Source organism: Alligator sinensis, unplaced genomic scaffold (assembly GCF_000455745.1).
Source record: "Alligator sinensis unplaced genomic scaffold, ASM45574v1 scaffold134_1, whole genome shotgun sequence".
NCBI classification, from domain to species: Eukaryota; Metazoa; Chordata; order Crocodylia; family Alligatoridae; genus Alligator; species Alligator sinensis.
The window spans coordinates 1739158-1755418 of NW_005841920.1; the positions used below are offsets into that span (position 1 = coordinate 1739158).

At 47.2% G+C, this 16261-nt stretch overlaps 1 protein-coding gene across 2 annotated transcripts in view; it reads right to left on the reverse strand.

The window, feature by feature from the left end:
• Positions 1-4929: 4929 nt before the first annotated feature.
• LOC102382794 overlaps positions 4930-16261 on the reverse strand; it is a 48941-nt gene continuing 37609 nt past the window's right edge. For both annotated transcript variants that reach the window (XM_025198354.1, XM_025198353.1), the window contains 2 exons: positions 6906-7000; positions 4930-6760 (listed from right to left, as the gene is read on the reverse strand). In XM_025198354.1, coding sequence (XP_025054139.1) covers positions 6655-6760; positions 6906-7000 — 201 coding nt within the window. In that variant the 3' untranslated portion in view covers positions 4930-6654. The remainder of the gene's footprint in view (positions 6761-6905; positions 7001-16261) is intronic.

Genomic DNA, 16261 nt, shown 5'->3' on the forward strand with positions numbered 1-16261 from the left:
GATATCCCAACAATAACTTGTGCTCTAGAAAATCTAGAAAATCTGCAATGTATCATGCCCACCACCTGGAAACTTTTCTCAAGCAAAATATTTACATTGATCCAAAATTAATTCTAAGAGCAGAAGGAACTTGACAGTTGGATTTGTCTTTGAACACATGTATATCCCACAGGCTGTCCTGGATAGGCTTGCAAGGTGGGCGGATCAAAACCTGATGATGTTCAACACTGAGAAGTGTAAGGTGCTCCACCTGGGGAGAAACAACCCTCAACAAGCTTACAGGCTCAGCAGTGCTACACTTACCAGCATCAAAACCAAAAGAAACCTGGGGGGTCTTGACAAACCATAGAATGAGCATGAGCCACCAATGCAATACCATAGGCAGAAAAGCAAACAAAACACTGGCATGCATCTACCGATATATCTCAAACAAAACTAAGGATGTCATCCTTCTTCTTTTCTCAGTCTTGGTGAGGCTGCAGCTGGAGTTCTGTGTCCATTTCTGGGCACCACTTTTCAGGAAAGATCTGGAGAGGATTGAGAGAGTCCAAAGAATTGCTACACACGTTTAGATGTATGAAGAGCAGGCCATATGATGAGAGGCTGAGAGACATGGGTCTGTTCAGCCTGAGAAAGAGAAGACTCAGAAGGGACTTGGTGGCACCTTATAAGTATATAAGGGATGCATATCAGGGACTGGGAGAACATTTGTTCACCAGGGCTCCCCAGGAGAAGACTAGGACTAACGGTCATAAATTGCTAGAAGACCAATTTAAATTAGACATAAGGAAAAACCTCTTTACAACTCAAGTGTCCAGGGGCTGGAATAGACTTCCCCCAGATATGGTACACTCTAGGGCTGTACAAAGCTTCGGTCGCTGATTTGATTTGGTGGAGATTCGGCCTGATTTGGTGGCCGAATCTCTGAATCCGAATTGAATTAGGAGACCCTTTAATCTCTCCGAATTGAATCAGAACCCCCTGAATTGATTTGGAGAGATTTGGAACGATTTGATGATTTGGACATAGACACAGCTTTAAATATTTTGTCTACATACTCTAGGTACCAGGCAGCTCATGAATGCTGAGATGGTGGGGTGGATGGAGCATCCCACAGGAGTTCGGGGTGTTCCCAGCACACTTGGTAGCAGACCTGGAAGTGGACCAGAAGCACTTCTGGTCCACTTCTGGGTTCTCTGGGGAGTGTGCAGGGGGCCGCCCTGCCCCCCAGCTCAGTGACTGGTGCCTCCTGGGTCTGGGAGTGCACTTGGGGTCCCCCCACAGCTGATCACTGAGCTGGGAGAGTGGGGGGGACTTGTGCGCCCGGCAGTGGATCTGGAAGTGGACTGGAAGTACTTCTGGTCTATTTCTGGGTTCACCACCAAGCACGCGGGACCCCCTGTGTTCCTGTGGGACACCTCATCCACCCCACCATCGCAGGGTTCATGAGCCATGCCTGGTACCTCAAGGTATGTAGAAAAAACATTTAAAGCTATGTCTATGGCTGAAGTGCTGATTCTATTAATCAGCATCAAATCTTCAGATTTGGATTTGGCCAAATCAAATCGGGACAGTGATCCAAATCAACAAATCAAATCACTGTCCCCAATTCGAGCCAAATCCGAATTGAATACAGCCCATTTCGCACACCCCTAATACAATTACCTACTCTGGATATCTTAAAAAATTGTCTGGGTGCTCACCTATCTGAGGTCATCTGACCTCAGCAGTCTTTCCTGCCCAAGTGAAGTGGGGCTGGACCTGATGATCTTGAGAGGTCCCTTCCAGCCCCTAACATATCTGAATCTATAATTTTATTTTTCACAAAACTCCTTGATTTGTTGTTTGTACCATTTTTCTGGGCACTGTATAATCTTGTAGAAAGACATGATCCTTGTTTCAGAGCTCTTATAACCTACGCTTGTTTGATTTGCAGTTATTAAAAGGGACCTGCTAATTCTCACCCTTGATTCTTACATAAAAGCCCTTTGAGTTTGTGGCGCTGTTTCCATCTCCCATTATTTTTTCATTTTTGCTCTCCACTGCTTCCATGAGCTTTAGCACTCATTATTTTTCTATGCCTCTTGTCAACTCCAATACTTCGTTCACTTTACAAATCTTCAGCCTTCCTCACTCTACTCTCTCCATCCCCTTGCCACCCCCACAACCCTTGCTGGCAGGCCCTTCCTTTCTTTGGCCAATCTTACCCCTGCCCTACCTTTCCATTCCCTCACTCCCAATCTCTCTGAAAAGGCCACCCAGCTCTAAAAAGATAACCACCATCCATGTGCTCTTTATCTCTTGCTCCTCCCATAACTCAGGACTTGCTGACACATGGTTCTCTTCTCTTGCATTGCCTTTGAGCTGTTCTCTATCACAGTTGCTTCTCTTTGAATGCTCTGTGTCACTTGCAGTTTGCTCTCATTTGTTTTCTCTCTCTAGAACACCACTTCATCAAACATGGTTCTCTTCTCTCTTTCTGTGACCAATCACCTCACTGACACCCCCATACTCTCTCTCCTCTGACTTTGATGCATGGCTCTATCTCTTTAGCAAACTCTACCCTTATCCTCTGTGTAACACTGAGGACTATATTGTACCAAATTTAAAAAAAACTGTTTTTGAAAGGGTATCAGAGGACATAAGAGTCAATCTGCATTATAAACATCAACAAACTTCCTCAGTTGAATTATAGTCTCATTTGGCTTTATCCAAAGAAGTTAGAGATGAAAAAGACCAGGTCAGAATATGTGGCCTAACCTTACTAGTCCACAATTATATCTTTGAATGTTTTTACTGGTTTTAGATATCTCACTTAATTACTTCTGTAGACTATTCCATAACCCAGCAGATCTATTTATCAGGAGAGATTTCATAGCATTTAGTTAGGTTGAATTACTATGGACAGTTCATACTAAGGATCTATTGGCTTGTTTGTATGTTGAGGGGGTTGTTTCTTTGTTCGTATGAGTGTAGCACATTGGGGTCTCAGGGGCAGCCATGATGCCCCCTGGTGGCTCTGCAACTGTGCTCCACTCTGGCTCTAGGGTGTCCTCCCTTCTGTCTCGCCCACCATGCCTTGATGTAATTATGCAATTAAAAGGGAGGCTGCCCACAGGCCTTAGCATGAGCCCTAGGCCAGCCAAATCCCCACTGGGGTGCCATTGCACCCCACTGGTCTTGACTATGCCCTCAGGCTCAGTGGGCCCACACAGCCTCACTGTGCCTCTACAGGGCACCTACAGCCTTAAGGGCTAATTGGGTGTCTCTGTTCCTCCCCTACACTATGCCCCAAGCCATGGGGGTGTCACTGTTCCATCAAGCTGTCCTGTTGGGGCTTTGGCCTCCTCAGTCTTTGCCCCTTTTCTCTAGCCGGGCCTTCCAGCCTGGGCCCACTGCATTGGACCTGGCTTTGAGGCACCAGCTCTAATCTTGCTCTTTTGGGCACCTGGCCCCTGTCCACTGGGCCCCTGGCTCCTGTTTGCATCCCTATTGGGTGCTGGGAACCTGGCCCCTGTCTGGGCTCTGTGGCCCCTGCTCTGTCCTGCTGTGGGCTCAGCACTTCCTCGGACTTTGAGCCTGCCTTAGCTCTTCTTTGATCCACATGGTAGATGTTGCAAATGAAAGAAATGTTAAGACCTTGTCCATTGGTGAAGGGTCCTGTATTGGATAGGAAGGGGAGATAACCAGAAAATACAGTAAAATTTTCAAATAAACTTAAATTGTAAAATGCGCAGAGAGAAATAAGTACCACTTTATTCATGTTAGGGTGGGTTGTCCTGGCCCCTGTCAGAGCACCATCTGTTTTAGATTAAAGCTGAAAGACTTTCTCTAAAATGATGTTCATGCATAGGGTTCACAGCTGCAGAAATAACCAAGTCTTTTTGTGTTTGGTCCATCCAAAGAGATGCTTACCTAAGATATTTTTTAATTAATTTATTTGCAATGCTGGTGAACTCAAATAGGTTCTCTTCTGATCCTAACAATTGATAATATTACAGCTAACATCAGATTTTGCCACTCAGCAATGTCAGAAAGGGGGCCGACATGAGTCTGCCTAGCTGTCTGACTGCCTATAAAAATGTCCTCTACAATAGAACTGGAATGCATTTTCCTTTAGCTTTTAAACTTCTCATTGTAAAATTATTAGTGGCCTCATCAGATTAGCTAGTGCAAGGAGCCCCCAGAGTAGAAAGGCAAATCATCTGCCTTCATAACAACTTGTGCATCTTTCCTGCTAAAGGAAGATATGAGAACAAGTTACCTTCTAGCCTTTTCTATTATATAAAACAAAAAACAGGTGCTTGATCAATAATTTATGATTAAGCATTTTACTTGAACTAAAAGGCCTAAGTGGTACAGTCATCCACCCTGGCAATCTTCAAAAAACATCTTGATGCCCATCTTGCTAGGGTCATCTGATCCCAGCAGTCTTTCCTATCCAAGTGAAGGGGGTCTGGACCTGATGATCTGTAAGGTTCCTTCCAGCCCCTAACAACTATGAAACTATTACTACTACAGTGGGTCAGCCCTGCTCAAACTGATTTCAATGCCATGACTCAGGCCATGTCCAGAAAAGCACGGACATTTGATTCCCTGGGGACAACTGGGGGCATCTTGTGCCACTGCTAGCTGTCCTTGGGAACATGCATGCCATGCGCCCTCTGGCATGTGGCAGGTTACCTTGGGTGGTATAGAGGAGGGTGGGTCCAGCAACTGTGCTCAGCCTTACCTGGGGCCCTGGGGGCAGGGAAAGGTGCAGCTATGTCACTCCTGCAGCTGGGAGCCTGGCTGGCAGCTGCAGCGTGGCTCTGGCCAGCTAGGCTCTGGTTTTGGGTGTGCGTGCTGCCTCCATGTGCACCACCCTGCTTTTTTTTGTGCAGGATTTTTGATCCCAGGATCTCCTGGAGTCAGCCCCCCTCCACACACACACGCTGTAAGGTAGCAGTGCAGGAAACACCTGAATGTGCAGTGTATTGTGCTGCAGACAGGTCTGCAGCACCACATACGGCATGGCTGCACTCTTCAGGCTGGAGCCTCACTGAGCCATAAGGCCCATCTTGCTGAAGACAGATGTGAACATGGGGTAGTGCCCCTAGTCCAATATTGATTTAAAAAAAATTAAATCCTGCCCATTAGAACAGGAAGCCACTACTCAGATGTCATCTAGTTGCCTGACTTCAATATTTGATTGCCTGTATTTCTCTCCTTCAAACCTTGATCAGCTCAAATTGGTTCTGCTCAAATTGCTAGTCTGAGCTGTTGTCCCTGGGAGGAGGTACCCTGACAGACCTACCATTGTATGCTGACTCTGTGAACCGATAGCAAGATTTTCTGCTTTGGAGTACTCTAGTTTGAAAAAAGTGCGAGGTGCAGCTTTTCATTTAACTAATGTAAGTCATACCAATTTAAAAGAATGACTTGGTTGTACCACAAGTTTTTTTTAATACATTTATTTCTGTTTTCCTAAGAAGACTCTGCTAGCTTTGGTTTTCAATTTAGCACTCAGAAAATTCAGTCCTTTACTAAAGTAGTTATCTTAGATCTGAGAGTTTTCTGTTGTATTTTGTATCTGCTGAACTGAGGATAAGTTTATTTCTACACTAAATATTCACATGAAGACCTTTTTTCTTTTCTCAGGCTTAAAATGTTTTCACCTGGAGCAAAGGCAATGTTTGGATGCCTAAAAAACTAAATATTTTACAGTAGCTTAAAGTGACTGTGGCATTGTACAGGTCCCTTCACCCTTCCCCCCAAGTTTCCCCCACTATCAGTAATAAAATATTCTAATACATCTATGATCTCTTTACTGCAACCATCCATTCTGTCTTTATTAGGAAGGAGGAGAAAGGCCCAGTCCATTTCTGCAAAGCCTTAAGCTTGTAAGTAACTTTATGCATGTGAGCAGTCCCACTGAAATTACTCAAACCACTTGTGATTACAGTTTAAGCATGGTAGAAGTGTTTGCAGGATCCGGGCCAACAACGTAAAAACAAGTAACACCAACAATACTCTGCGCTCATTATGGAGATCTCAGATAGTTTGCTTGCATGGGAGAGTCAATCATGAGTTCACAGGGCTTTCCAACTCTGCAGCAGGGAACCTAGAAGCCCTGAGAACCCCTGTCACAGAGCCAAGAGCCTGGAAGTCTTGAAGTGGTCTTCAGGCTCTACTGCACAGCTGTTGAACTCCATGGCTCCCAGACTCCTTAGCCTGTCAGCTGCTCTGTTGGTCTGATTCCCACTGCATGAAGAACCAGCTATCCCAAGAACTTAAAAGTCCTAGGACAGTCAGCCTCATAGGGCTTCCCTAGAGCCACACACCCTAGAAACGTGGACTTCCAAGCTGCTGCCTTTTCAAGAAACATTTCAGTTCTGGCAAACCAGTCTTTTCAAGCAAAATCACATTCCTATCAAGCTCTCAGTTGTGAAGGAAAAGTAACAATAGAACAGATATACGTATGTGACCGATGCAATTGTTTAGGTATTTGTCATTCTTATCAGGTGTATGAACGTGTATATGTATTTCAAGTGAAAAATAATTTAAAAAATAGAAAAATAGAATTTTAAAACAGTATCTAGGGAACTAACTTGTGGGCTGATTCTGGTAAGGTCAGTGGAAGAAACTCCTGACTTCAGTGAGAGCTAAATGATGCTAAAATGATCCTAAAATGTTGAATCCATCATCCACATATCCACCTCTCTTCATACTTTCATCTTCAACATGTTCTTCCAACATACATTTCCATACTTCTTTCTTGCTAATTAAAGAGAAAAGCAATATGAGAAAGATAGTGGATTCTTTTAACGCCACAAATGACGTCAGTAAATCACCCACTTAATTTCTAGACATTACCCAATAATGCCCAGTATTAATTTTTTTTCTTAACTTACACTGTACTTTACCTGTAATGATCTTGAACTTTGATGTGTTGTAGGACAAAATAGATTTGATCATCATCATTCTTTTTCTCTCTCCTTTCCTTGGTATTTCTTTCTTCCTAATAAGAAACATGCATAGCTTATTACCCATTATTTCCCTTCTACTATAAGGGTTAATCCTACTATGGTTCCAAAACTATTCTCAGGACAATTACTTATACTTCAGATGTGATTATATTTGTTTCCTATGCATTATTAAGCTTTATTATAAGAATTCTACTAACTGGGCATATCTATATGAGACATTTACTGCAGTTGCCTAATTAGCTCCACATTAAACATCTCAGTGTCTACACATGCAGGGCTATTAAGCTGGAGTAAACTAATAAACTCTGCAGCAGGGTAGTACTTGTAAATACAAGTACTATACTGTTGCAGAGTTTTTTACTTCATAGGACCAGATGTAGAGGCTGACATGACTGGCTGGGGCACGAGGGTGCTTCACTGCACCTCCACAGCATGTTGAATTGGGCTGGGGCAGCTCTGGGCTAGCAAGCTGACCCCATGGACCTCCTGCCATCTAGGTCTCCTGTGAACTGGCTCAATGTGCTGTGGTTCCAGGTGCATGTGTAAATGTGGCACCCAGGAGCAATACATTCCAACATGATCTGCACCAGAGCCTACTGTGTCACATTAATATGCACATGTAGACACACCTACTGTCTACTTTATTTCTTCCTAGGCTTGTTTTTCATAGAATTAAGAAAAATATGTATTTGAACAGTTATTCTGTTGAGCTGGAATTTTGAATCTTCAATCAATAAAATCATTTAAAAATCAGGCCTTGCTTGCTTGACCCCATCATATGATAAGCATTAATTTAAGAATCGGTTCAGAAAAATGTGTTATTAAAATGAATGAGTGAATGATCTTCAGTGATAAAATCAGTATAAGATTAGATCAGGATAAAGGCAGGGACCAAAGCACTATCCAGTAACCAGGAGTGTCAAAGACAGTGTTGAAGGTACCTAATCCAGTAACAAAGGAAAGATAGGATACAGTTTAATATGGATTTAATCATGAAAAGGAAAATCAGATCATGGCATACATAATGCAACTTTTCCCAGTACACACAGACATAAACACTCAAGCAAAGTACCTGGACCTGTTTTATCTATCCACTCCAGTGCTATATTGTTGCCTTGCAGACATGGGCCACATCCAGACATGCAGGCACATGCAGTTTATGGTGCCACAAACTGCACATATGAAGCATTAAAACATGCCCCACACTGCAAATTTGCAGCCTGGGGACAAAATTTGCTACCAGCATTTCCTGGTAGCAAAAAAAAAAGCACCAGGGAAAAAAAGCCATACATAGCACATGAAAATAGTGTGCGCTGGAACAACAGAGGCTTGGTCCTCCAGTGAGATGCTCTGGCTGCTACCCAGAGAAACTCTACTGCTTCATTTGTGCTCCTGCTGCTCCAGCATGCTGGGGGGCAGGGAGGAGCTGGGCAAGGGCAGTTTGCCTAAAATGAGACAGTTTATTCCACAACAAAGCACATGTGCAGGGGCATGTACTGAGCACAAAGTAGTGGCACAAATTTCTGCCACTAGTATTTTTGCTGCTGTAAGTTTGTGCCCCTGCATGTCTGGACACAGCCATCAAATACAAGCAGAAATACCTGAGCTACTTTTAAACCAGGTATCTCTGGTACTGTGTACAATGTAGCTGTGATTGCATCACCTGAGTATTTACTTAATTTTCAATGCAGCTATGCAGCTTAGCATTCACTAGTTAGCAGCCAGATAGAAAGACCTGATTCTTTGAAAGAAATTCTAAAGTTATGATCTTTGTAACTGTGTGAATTTTGACAGTTGTCCACCACTTGTCTCAAATCAGTTTCCTGTTCTCAACAGACTTGAGTCCCACTTTGTTGAGTGGTGCTGTATTGTTCATGTATTGTTGGTTGTCCAAGAATTATATAACAATTTAGAAAGTCTACTGAGCTACACAGCAGCCATGACTGATGAATTTCTGTAATGCATGGACTGTCTGTCACTAGTTGCCAAAGACATGTTTTCAGAGGGCAGAGGAAAAACAGAATATAGTGGGCGTCTGAAGGTCTTGATACACGTGCAAGTGACTTATCCAAAAGTGGATTCAACTGCATCTGATTTAGATGCATTCCCATGTCTAGGGGGGTGATACATGTTCATTTGATTGTGTGTTGTTATGTATCTCATAGCACCACTGGATGGCGCTTACACGCCATGATGTTTTTTACAAAGTAGATTCATGTACTTTGAATTCTCATGCTTCAAGTGGCGCTGTTCTAGACAGAAAATATATCTATTTAATTTTAATTTAGCTGTAATTACTTAGCTGTAATTTAAATACTCCAAAAGCTTAAATATTTAAACACGTTAAATAAGTAAATGAATATTAAAAGCTTAAATATTTAAGATTTAAATAGTTAACTTTAATAGCTTAGCTTTAATTTAGCTGTAATTAATAATATATATGTCTGTCTGTCTGTCTGTCTGTATAGAAAATAAATTAAAGCTTTCCTCTCTGTAAAGAATAACATTTATTTGCTTGCTATTCTGAGCCTGGTTTCTTCTTGGGGGAGGGACAGTTAAGGGGTTAAATCCCACCACTGTTTGTGGTCAAGGGGCTACTTGACTTCACAGTGGTACCAATTACCAAGTTGATTGCTCACTAATTGTTCCTATGTGCTAGACCACTGGTTCCCAACCACTGGGCCCGTGGCCCAGTGCTGGGCTGCAAAGGGTTGGCTGCTGGGTCATGGCACAGTGGGGCAGCCCCAGAAGGGAGGCAGCCAGCTCTGTGCGCCCTGTCCCGTTCCCACCACCATGGCCATGTCCGGTGAGGCACTGCCCACGCAGCAGGTACTAGGGCCCACACGGCAGGTACCAGGGCCCGCGCCGGGCCGGGCAGGACCCCCCAGCCCCACCTGCAGCTGGGAGCAGGGGGATGCAGGCGGGGAAATGCCTGGGGCAGAGGGTGGGGAGGAGGCTCTGCTGCTTGCTTCTAGAGAAGGCAGTGGAGCCCCTTCTTCCCAGGCAGCCCCACCTGGGTCCTGCTGGGCCACCTTCTGCACAGCCCGCTCCCTGCAGGGTCCCCCAGTGCCCATGGCTGTGGTGCTCCAACCCGATCCAATCCTCACAACCCCCCCCACATAAAAAATAAATGTAAATATGTAAATGAAATATCAATGTGTAAATTAGATACCCAATCTGCCAAAATTCTTTGAGTGAGTTTGCCGGTCTGCAGTATAAAAAAGGTTGGGAACCACTGTGCTAGACTTCTAGGTTCTATCCATTTGCTTGTGAAATTTAAAAGCTGTGTGGATATTCTTATTTTGCCTATAACAACTGTATTTCTAGTTATCATAAGGGTAAAATTATAGCAGGTTAACATGTGGGTAAATTTAACAGGGCATAATGCATAGGACCATGAAATCTCAGCCACCTCTTCACTGTAGCTTAGCTGAAAAAATGCTTTAGGGCCTCAGGGGGTCACACTGCACAAACTGCCAGCACAGACTGAAGGGCCTGAGCAAGGCTGGGGGGCCCTAGGGCTCAAGTGTGAGCTCCCAGCCCCCAGCCACCCTCCTGGACCCTAACACCCATGCTGCCCCCACAGGTCCCCAGCAGCTTGGTGCCTGGCTCCCGCCCTGGCTGTTAGTTACACACCTCACTCGCCACATTCCTCAAACCATGAAAGGCATATAGAAATGAACTACATGAACAGGGATATTAATTAGAACATCTGCTGAACAGGGAGTGCTTTCCCTCAGGCCCAGCCAAACTGGGGGAGGAGGGGAGAGGATGGGACCCAGGACCTGAGAGAGCTTCCCCAGGGTTGGGGTGAGATTTTTAAAGCTCCCCCAGGTGACCTACGGGGTTTGTCCTCGGACCCAGCTCCGAAGTCCCAGAGGCCCTTGCATTCAGCTCCTTCATGCCACCAGTCTGCCCAGCACCTGTCTCAGAGCTGGCTCTACGTAAGTGAACTTTACCCTAAGAGCAGAAATGAAAACTGCTCAGGCGTTGCCCCTTCCCAGAAGGGCCAGTCCAGCCCACATGGCTCTAACCCCTCTCGGGGTGCTTTGTCTCACATGTGAAGCAAGTCTGCCAGTTCTCAGCCTTAGCAAGCAGGTGGCCCTGGCCACTGAAATATATTGCCTCTTGCATGATTCCTGGAATACCACAGCTATAACATCAATCTAACATTACCATAACTTGCGTAATTACATTATACCGACATGAATTCTCTTTCAATTTCAAATGCAAATTCTCTTCCTCAGTTTCCCGTCCTAAATAACCCTGTGGTATTGCTGTGTTGTACAGGCAAATACAGTTGTACTGAGTAAAGCTCAATGTTACTCAGAAGCTCATTTTGAGGCTTAATTCTGTCTACAAAATGCTTTGAAATCCCTTGTATTTTACACTTCTGGGGTGCATGTCGCCGCTATTCACTGAATCAGACTAGAAAACAATAGAGATTAATTATGCAGGAAATCTGTATACTTTTCTTCCTATCAAAATATTAATTCCTCACACTGCACACTACACAAAAAAGATATTAAGACAAAATTCCTTCATTAGGAGTACTTATGCTTCCAGCAACCTACATCATTTTTACCCCTAAAAAAACAACAACCCCCCCCTTGCAGTCTTTTGCTACAACTTAAATGGAGCTCATGCTATGATTGTTTCTTTACAGAGCTAAAAGCTTGTTTTTTCTTACCTTAACATTTCCTTCACTGAACCTAACATGGACTCTGACTTTTTTATTAAAAAAATGAGGATGAGGGCAGAGGGGTCGGCCCTGCAGGGGACGATGCCGCTCCACGCAAGACAGAGACTGGGAGGAGAGACAACACCAGGAGGAAAAAACGCCAGGTCCTAGTCATCGGGGACTCCCTGCTGCGAGGGCTGGAAGGTCCGATCTGCAGGCCCGACCCCATGTCACGGCAGGTCTGCGTCATGCCTGGGGCTCGGGTCAGGGACATCACGGAGAGGATCCCGGGCTGCATCCGGCCTGCAGACCGGTACCCCATGGTTGTCGTCCATGTGGGTACAAACGACGCGGCAAGAGGCAACCCTGACCGTATTATGAGGGACTTCGAGGCTCTGGGGACCAGGCTGAAGGAGACGGGGGCGCAGGTGGTTTTTTCCTCTCTCCTTCCGGTGAGGGGGCGGGGACAGAGGCATGGGACCTGCATTGGTGAGGTCAACCAGCGCTTACGCAGCTGGTGCCGCCGGGCAGGCCTTGGGTTCCTTGACAACGACCCATGCTTTCGGGAGGGGGGATTGCTGGGGCGGGATGGGCTTCATCTCTCCCCTAATGGCAAGCGTATCTTCTCTTCCAGGTTGGCTGATCTCGTACGGCGAGCTTTAAACTAGACTCGCCGGGGGAGGGGGCTGCAGGAAGACGAGGAGACGCCATCAGGGCAAGGGGTGCAAAGGTAAGTAATGGGGGTCTTGCCATCAGGGCAAGGGGTGCAAAGGTAAGTAATGGGGGTCTTGCCATCAGGGCAAGGGGTGCAAAGGTAAGTAATGGGGGTCTTGCCATCAGGGCAAGGGGTGCAAAGGTAAGTAATGGGGGTCTTGCCATCAGGGCAAGGGGTGCAAAGGTAAGTAATGGGGGTCTTGCCATCAGGGCAAGGGGTGCAAAGGTAAGTAACAGGGGTCCTGATGGTCTGGCTAATCAGGGGGTGGGGGGGCACACAGTCTTGCAAGGCCTTAAATGCCTGTACACCAATGCTCGTAGCATGGGGAACAAACAGGAGGAACTCGCCCTCAGAATAGCTAGTTCAAATCCAGATGTCGTAGGGTTAACAGAGACATGGTGGGACTCATCCCATGACTGGGCAGTTAACATTAGGGGCTATAGGCTGTACAGGCGGGATAGAGAAGGCAGAAAAGGGGGGGGGGTGGCACTTTATGTCAAGGAGCACTACACATCCTCTGCCAGCAGTATGGGGTCAGGGGAAGGGCGAGCTGAAGTGCTCTGGGTCAAGATCCAGGGGGGGCAAGGCGAGAGGGATTTGACGGTGGGGGTCTATTACAGACCCCCCAATCAGGAGGAGGAGCTGGACAGGGAATTTTCAGGCCAGCTTGCGGAGACACTAAAAGCAAGGGATGTAGTTGTCATGGGCGATTTTAATTACCCGGACATCTGCTGGGAGGAGCAGTCAGCCGGGACGGACCGCTCCAGGAGGTTCTTGGCCGAGTTGCAGGACCTCCACTTGATTCAGGAGGTGCACAGTCCCACCAGAGGAGATGCTCTGCTGGACCTGGTCCTGGCCGCAGGCGACGACCTGGTAAGAGGCCTCCAGGTTCTTGACCACCTGGGCAATAGTGATCATCGCGTGCTGGAATTCACCATCCAGCGTAGAGTGTCAAGGGCCCGCAGCAAGGTGGTGGCCCTAGACTTCAGGAGGGCCAACTTCAGTGAGATGAGGAGATTAGTGGGAGAGGAACTGGGGTCCTTGAGGGCAGAGGAACTCAGCGTCCAAGAGGAGTGGTCGTTCCTTAAGGAAACGATACTCGGGGCCCAAGGGGTGTCCATCCCGACAAGAAGCAAGGCGGGCAGGAGTGTCCAAAAGCCCCCCTGGCTCACCAAGGGTGTCCGGGAATGCCTGCTTGCCAAAAGGGTGGCGTACGCCCGGTGGAAGGGGGGTGTAATCTCCAAAGAGGAGTATACCTCCTCTGCTCGGGCCTGCAGGCGGGCTGTTAGGAAGGCCAAGGCGGAGATAGAGCTCGGATTAGCGTCCAGGATTAAGGATAACAAAAAGTCCTTTTTCAAATATATTGGGAGGATGAAGAAGGCGCCGGGTAATGTGGGGCCCCTGCAGGATATGCGGGGCAATCTGGTGGTTGCGTCAGAGGATAAAGCGGACCTCTTTAACCAATTCTTCACCTCCGTTTTCTTGTGCAGGGACCGGGACTTCCCTGCTGTGATAGAAGCCGGACGCGAGGGGATCGCCTTCAGACCTCAGGTTGGGGAGGACCGGGTTAGAGAGCTTCTGGAGGGGCTGGACGCGTTCAAGTCAGCGGGTCCGGATGCTCTCCACCCCAGGGTGCTGAGGGAGCTGGCTGGGGTTATTGCAGGGCCCCTGGCACGGCTCTACGAGCGATCGTGGTGCTTGGGCCAGGTGCCAGACGATTGGAAGGTAGCTAATGTGGTCCCCATCTTCAAAAAAGGGAAAAGGGAGGACCCGGGCAATTATAGGCCCGTCAGTCTTACCTCAATCCTGGGGAAGCTCTTTGAGAAGATCATCAAGGAGCACATTTGTGATGGGCCGGCATCCGAGATGATGCTCAGGGGCAATCAGCATGGATTTATTAGGGGGAGATCATGTCAGACCAACCTGATTGCCTTTTATGATCAGGTCACAAAGGCCATGGATGCAGGTGTCGCGGTGGATGTAGTCTTTCTGGACTTCAGCAAGGCCTTTGACACCGTCTCTCACCCCATCCTAATTAGTAAACTAGGCGACTGTGGCATAGATGCCTACACGGTCAGATGGATTGCAGATTGGCTGAAGGGTCGCACTCAGAGGGTGGTGGTGGATGGATCATATTCGACTTGGGGGGAGGTGGGTAGTGGAGTCCCTCAGGGCTCGGTCCTGGGCCCTGCGCTGTTCAATGTCTTCATCAGCGATCTTGATGTTGGGGTGGAGAGCAACCTGTTTAAATTCGCTGATGACACCAAAATTTGGGGGGAGGTGAGCACGCTAGCAGGGAGAGAGAGATTGCAGAAGGATCTGGATAGGTTACAGGGGTGGGCAGACAGGAACAGGATGCGTTTCAATACGGACAAGTGCAGGGTGCTGCACTTGGGTAGTAGGAACCAGCAGCACACTTATAAGATGGGGAGCTCCCTACTTGAGAGCACGGAGGCGGAAAGGGATCTTGGTGTCATTATTGACTCCAAGATGAACATGGGCCGACAATGCGAGGTCATGGTTGGCAGGGCTAACCGGACCTTGTCGTGCATCCACAGGTGCATCTCGAGTAGAGCCAGGGAGGTGATCCTCCCCCTCTATGCGACGCTGGTCAGGCCGCAGCTGGAGTATTGTGTCCAGTTCTGTGCGCCCCATTTCAGGAGGGATGTGGACAACATGGAGAGGGTCCAGAGGAGGGCCACCCGCATGATCCGGGGACAACAGGGCAGACCCTACAGTGAGAGACTGCGGGACTTGAACCTATTCAGCCTCCACAAGAGAAGGCTGAGGGGGGACCTGGTGACCGTCTATAAACTCACTAGGGGGAACCAGAAGGGTTTGGGGGAGACGCTGTTTCCCCTAGCCCCTGCTGGCATAACAAGGAATAATGGGCACAAGTTGATGGAGAGGAGGTACAGATTGGACATCCGAAAAAACTACTTCACAGTCAGGGCGGCTAGGAGCTGGAACCAACTTCCAAGGGAGGTGGTGCTGGCCCCTACCCTGGGGATCTTTAAGAAGAGGCTGGATACTTACCTGGCTGGACTCATTTGAGTCCCGTTTTTGTTTTTAGGGTGAGTGGTTTTGTTTGTGTTTTTGGGTTGTTCTCCCGCCCTGGCGGGGGGTCGGGCTAGAAGATCTATTAGGTCCCTTCCGACCCTGAAACTATGAAACTATGAAACTATTAGTATAATAAATGGAAGTTTTTCCCCTTCCATTGCTGAGACCATAACAATCTTGAATTATATCTGTATACATACTTGAATTTTCAGCATTGGTACAGTGCTGGTAGCAATAGAACTGTCTCTATTTGGAGGACCCAAGTTTGCAGAACTTGCCATGATTCCTGGCAGAGAACTATCAGTTTCAATACATGTCACACTCCAGCTTAAGTTTGGTCTTTAAACATACCAACCCCCACTGCCCTCACCCCACCCCAAGAGTGATTGCTTGGAGGATGAGAAGGAAAGCTCCTAGAACAATGCATTGCCCATCCCGCTATTGTATATGTCAAGCAGCTACTTTCACTGTTGGCAAATACCAAGGTTAGGGTTACCATATGTCCAGGTTTTCCCAAACGTGTCCTCTTTTTTGGTCCCCTGTCCTCCTGTCCAGGTGGGTTTTTAAAATGCAAGCAAATGTCTGGGTTTTTGCTCTGCCTCTGGCTTTTCCTAGGTACTTCCAGTTTGGCTGCTTGGGGCTAGGAGCAGCAGGGCAAGGCGACTGGCTGTTGGGGATCATGCTCTGCACACAGGCCCTTTCAAGCTGTTTGCAGGTAAGAGAGCCAGAGACAGAGAGAGCGAGAGAGCGAGAGAACGTATGCACTTGGGAGCTGTGTGGGCAGCAGGGCTGGGGGGGCAGGGGGCTGCGGGTCAGAGTGAGGGGCACTGGCAGGGC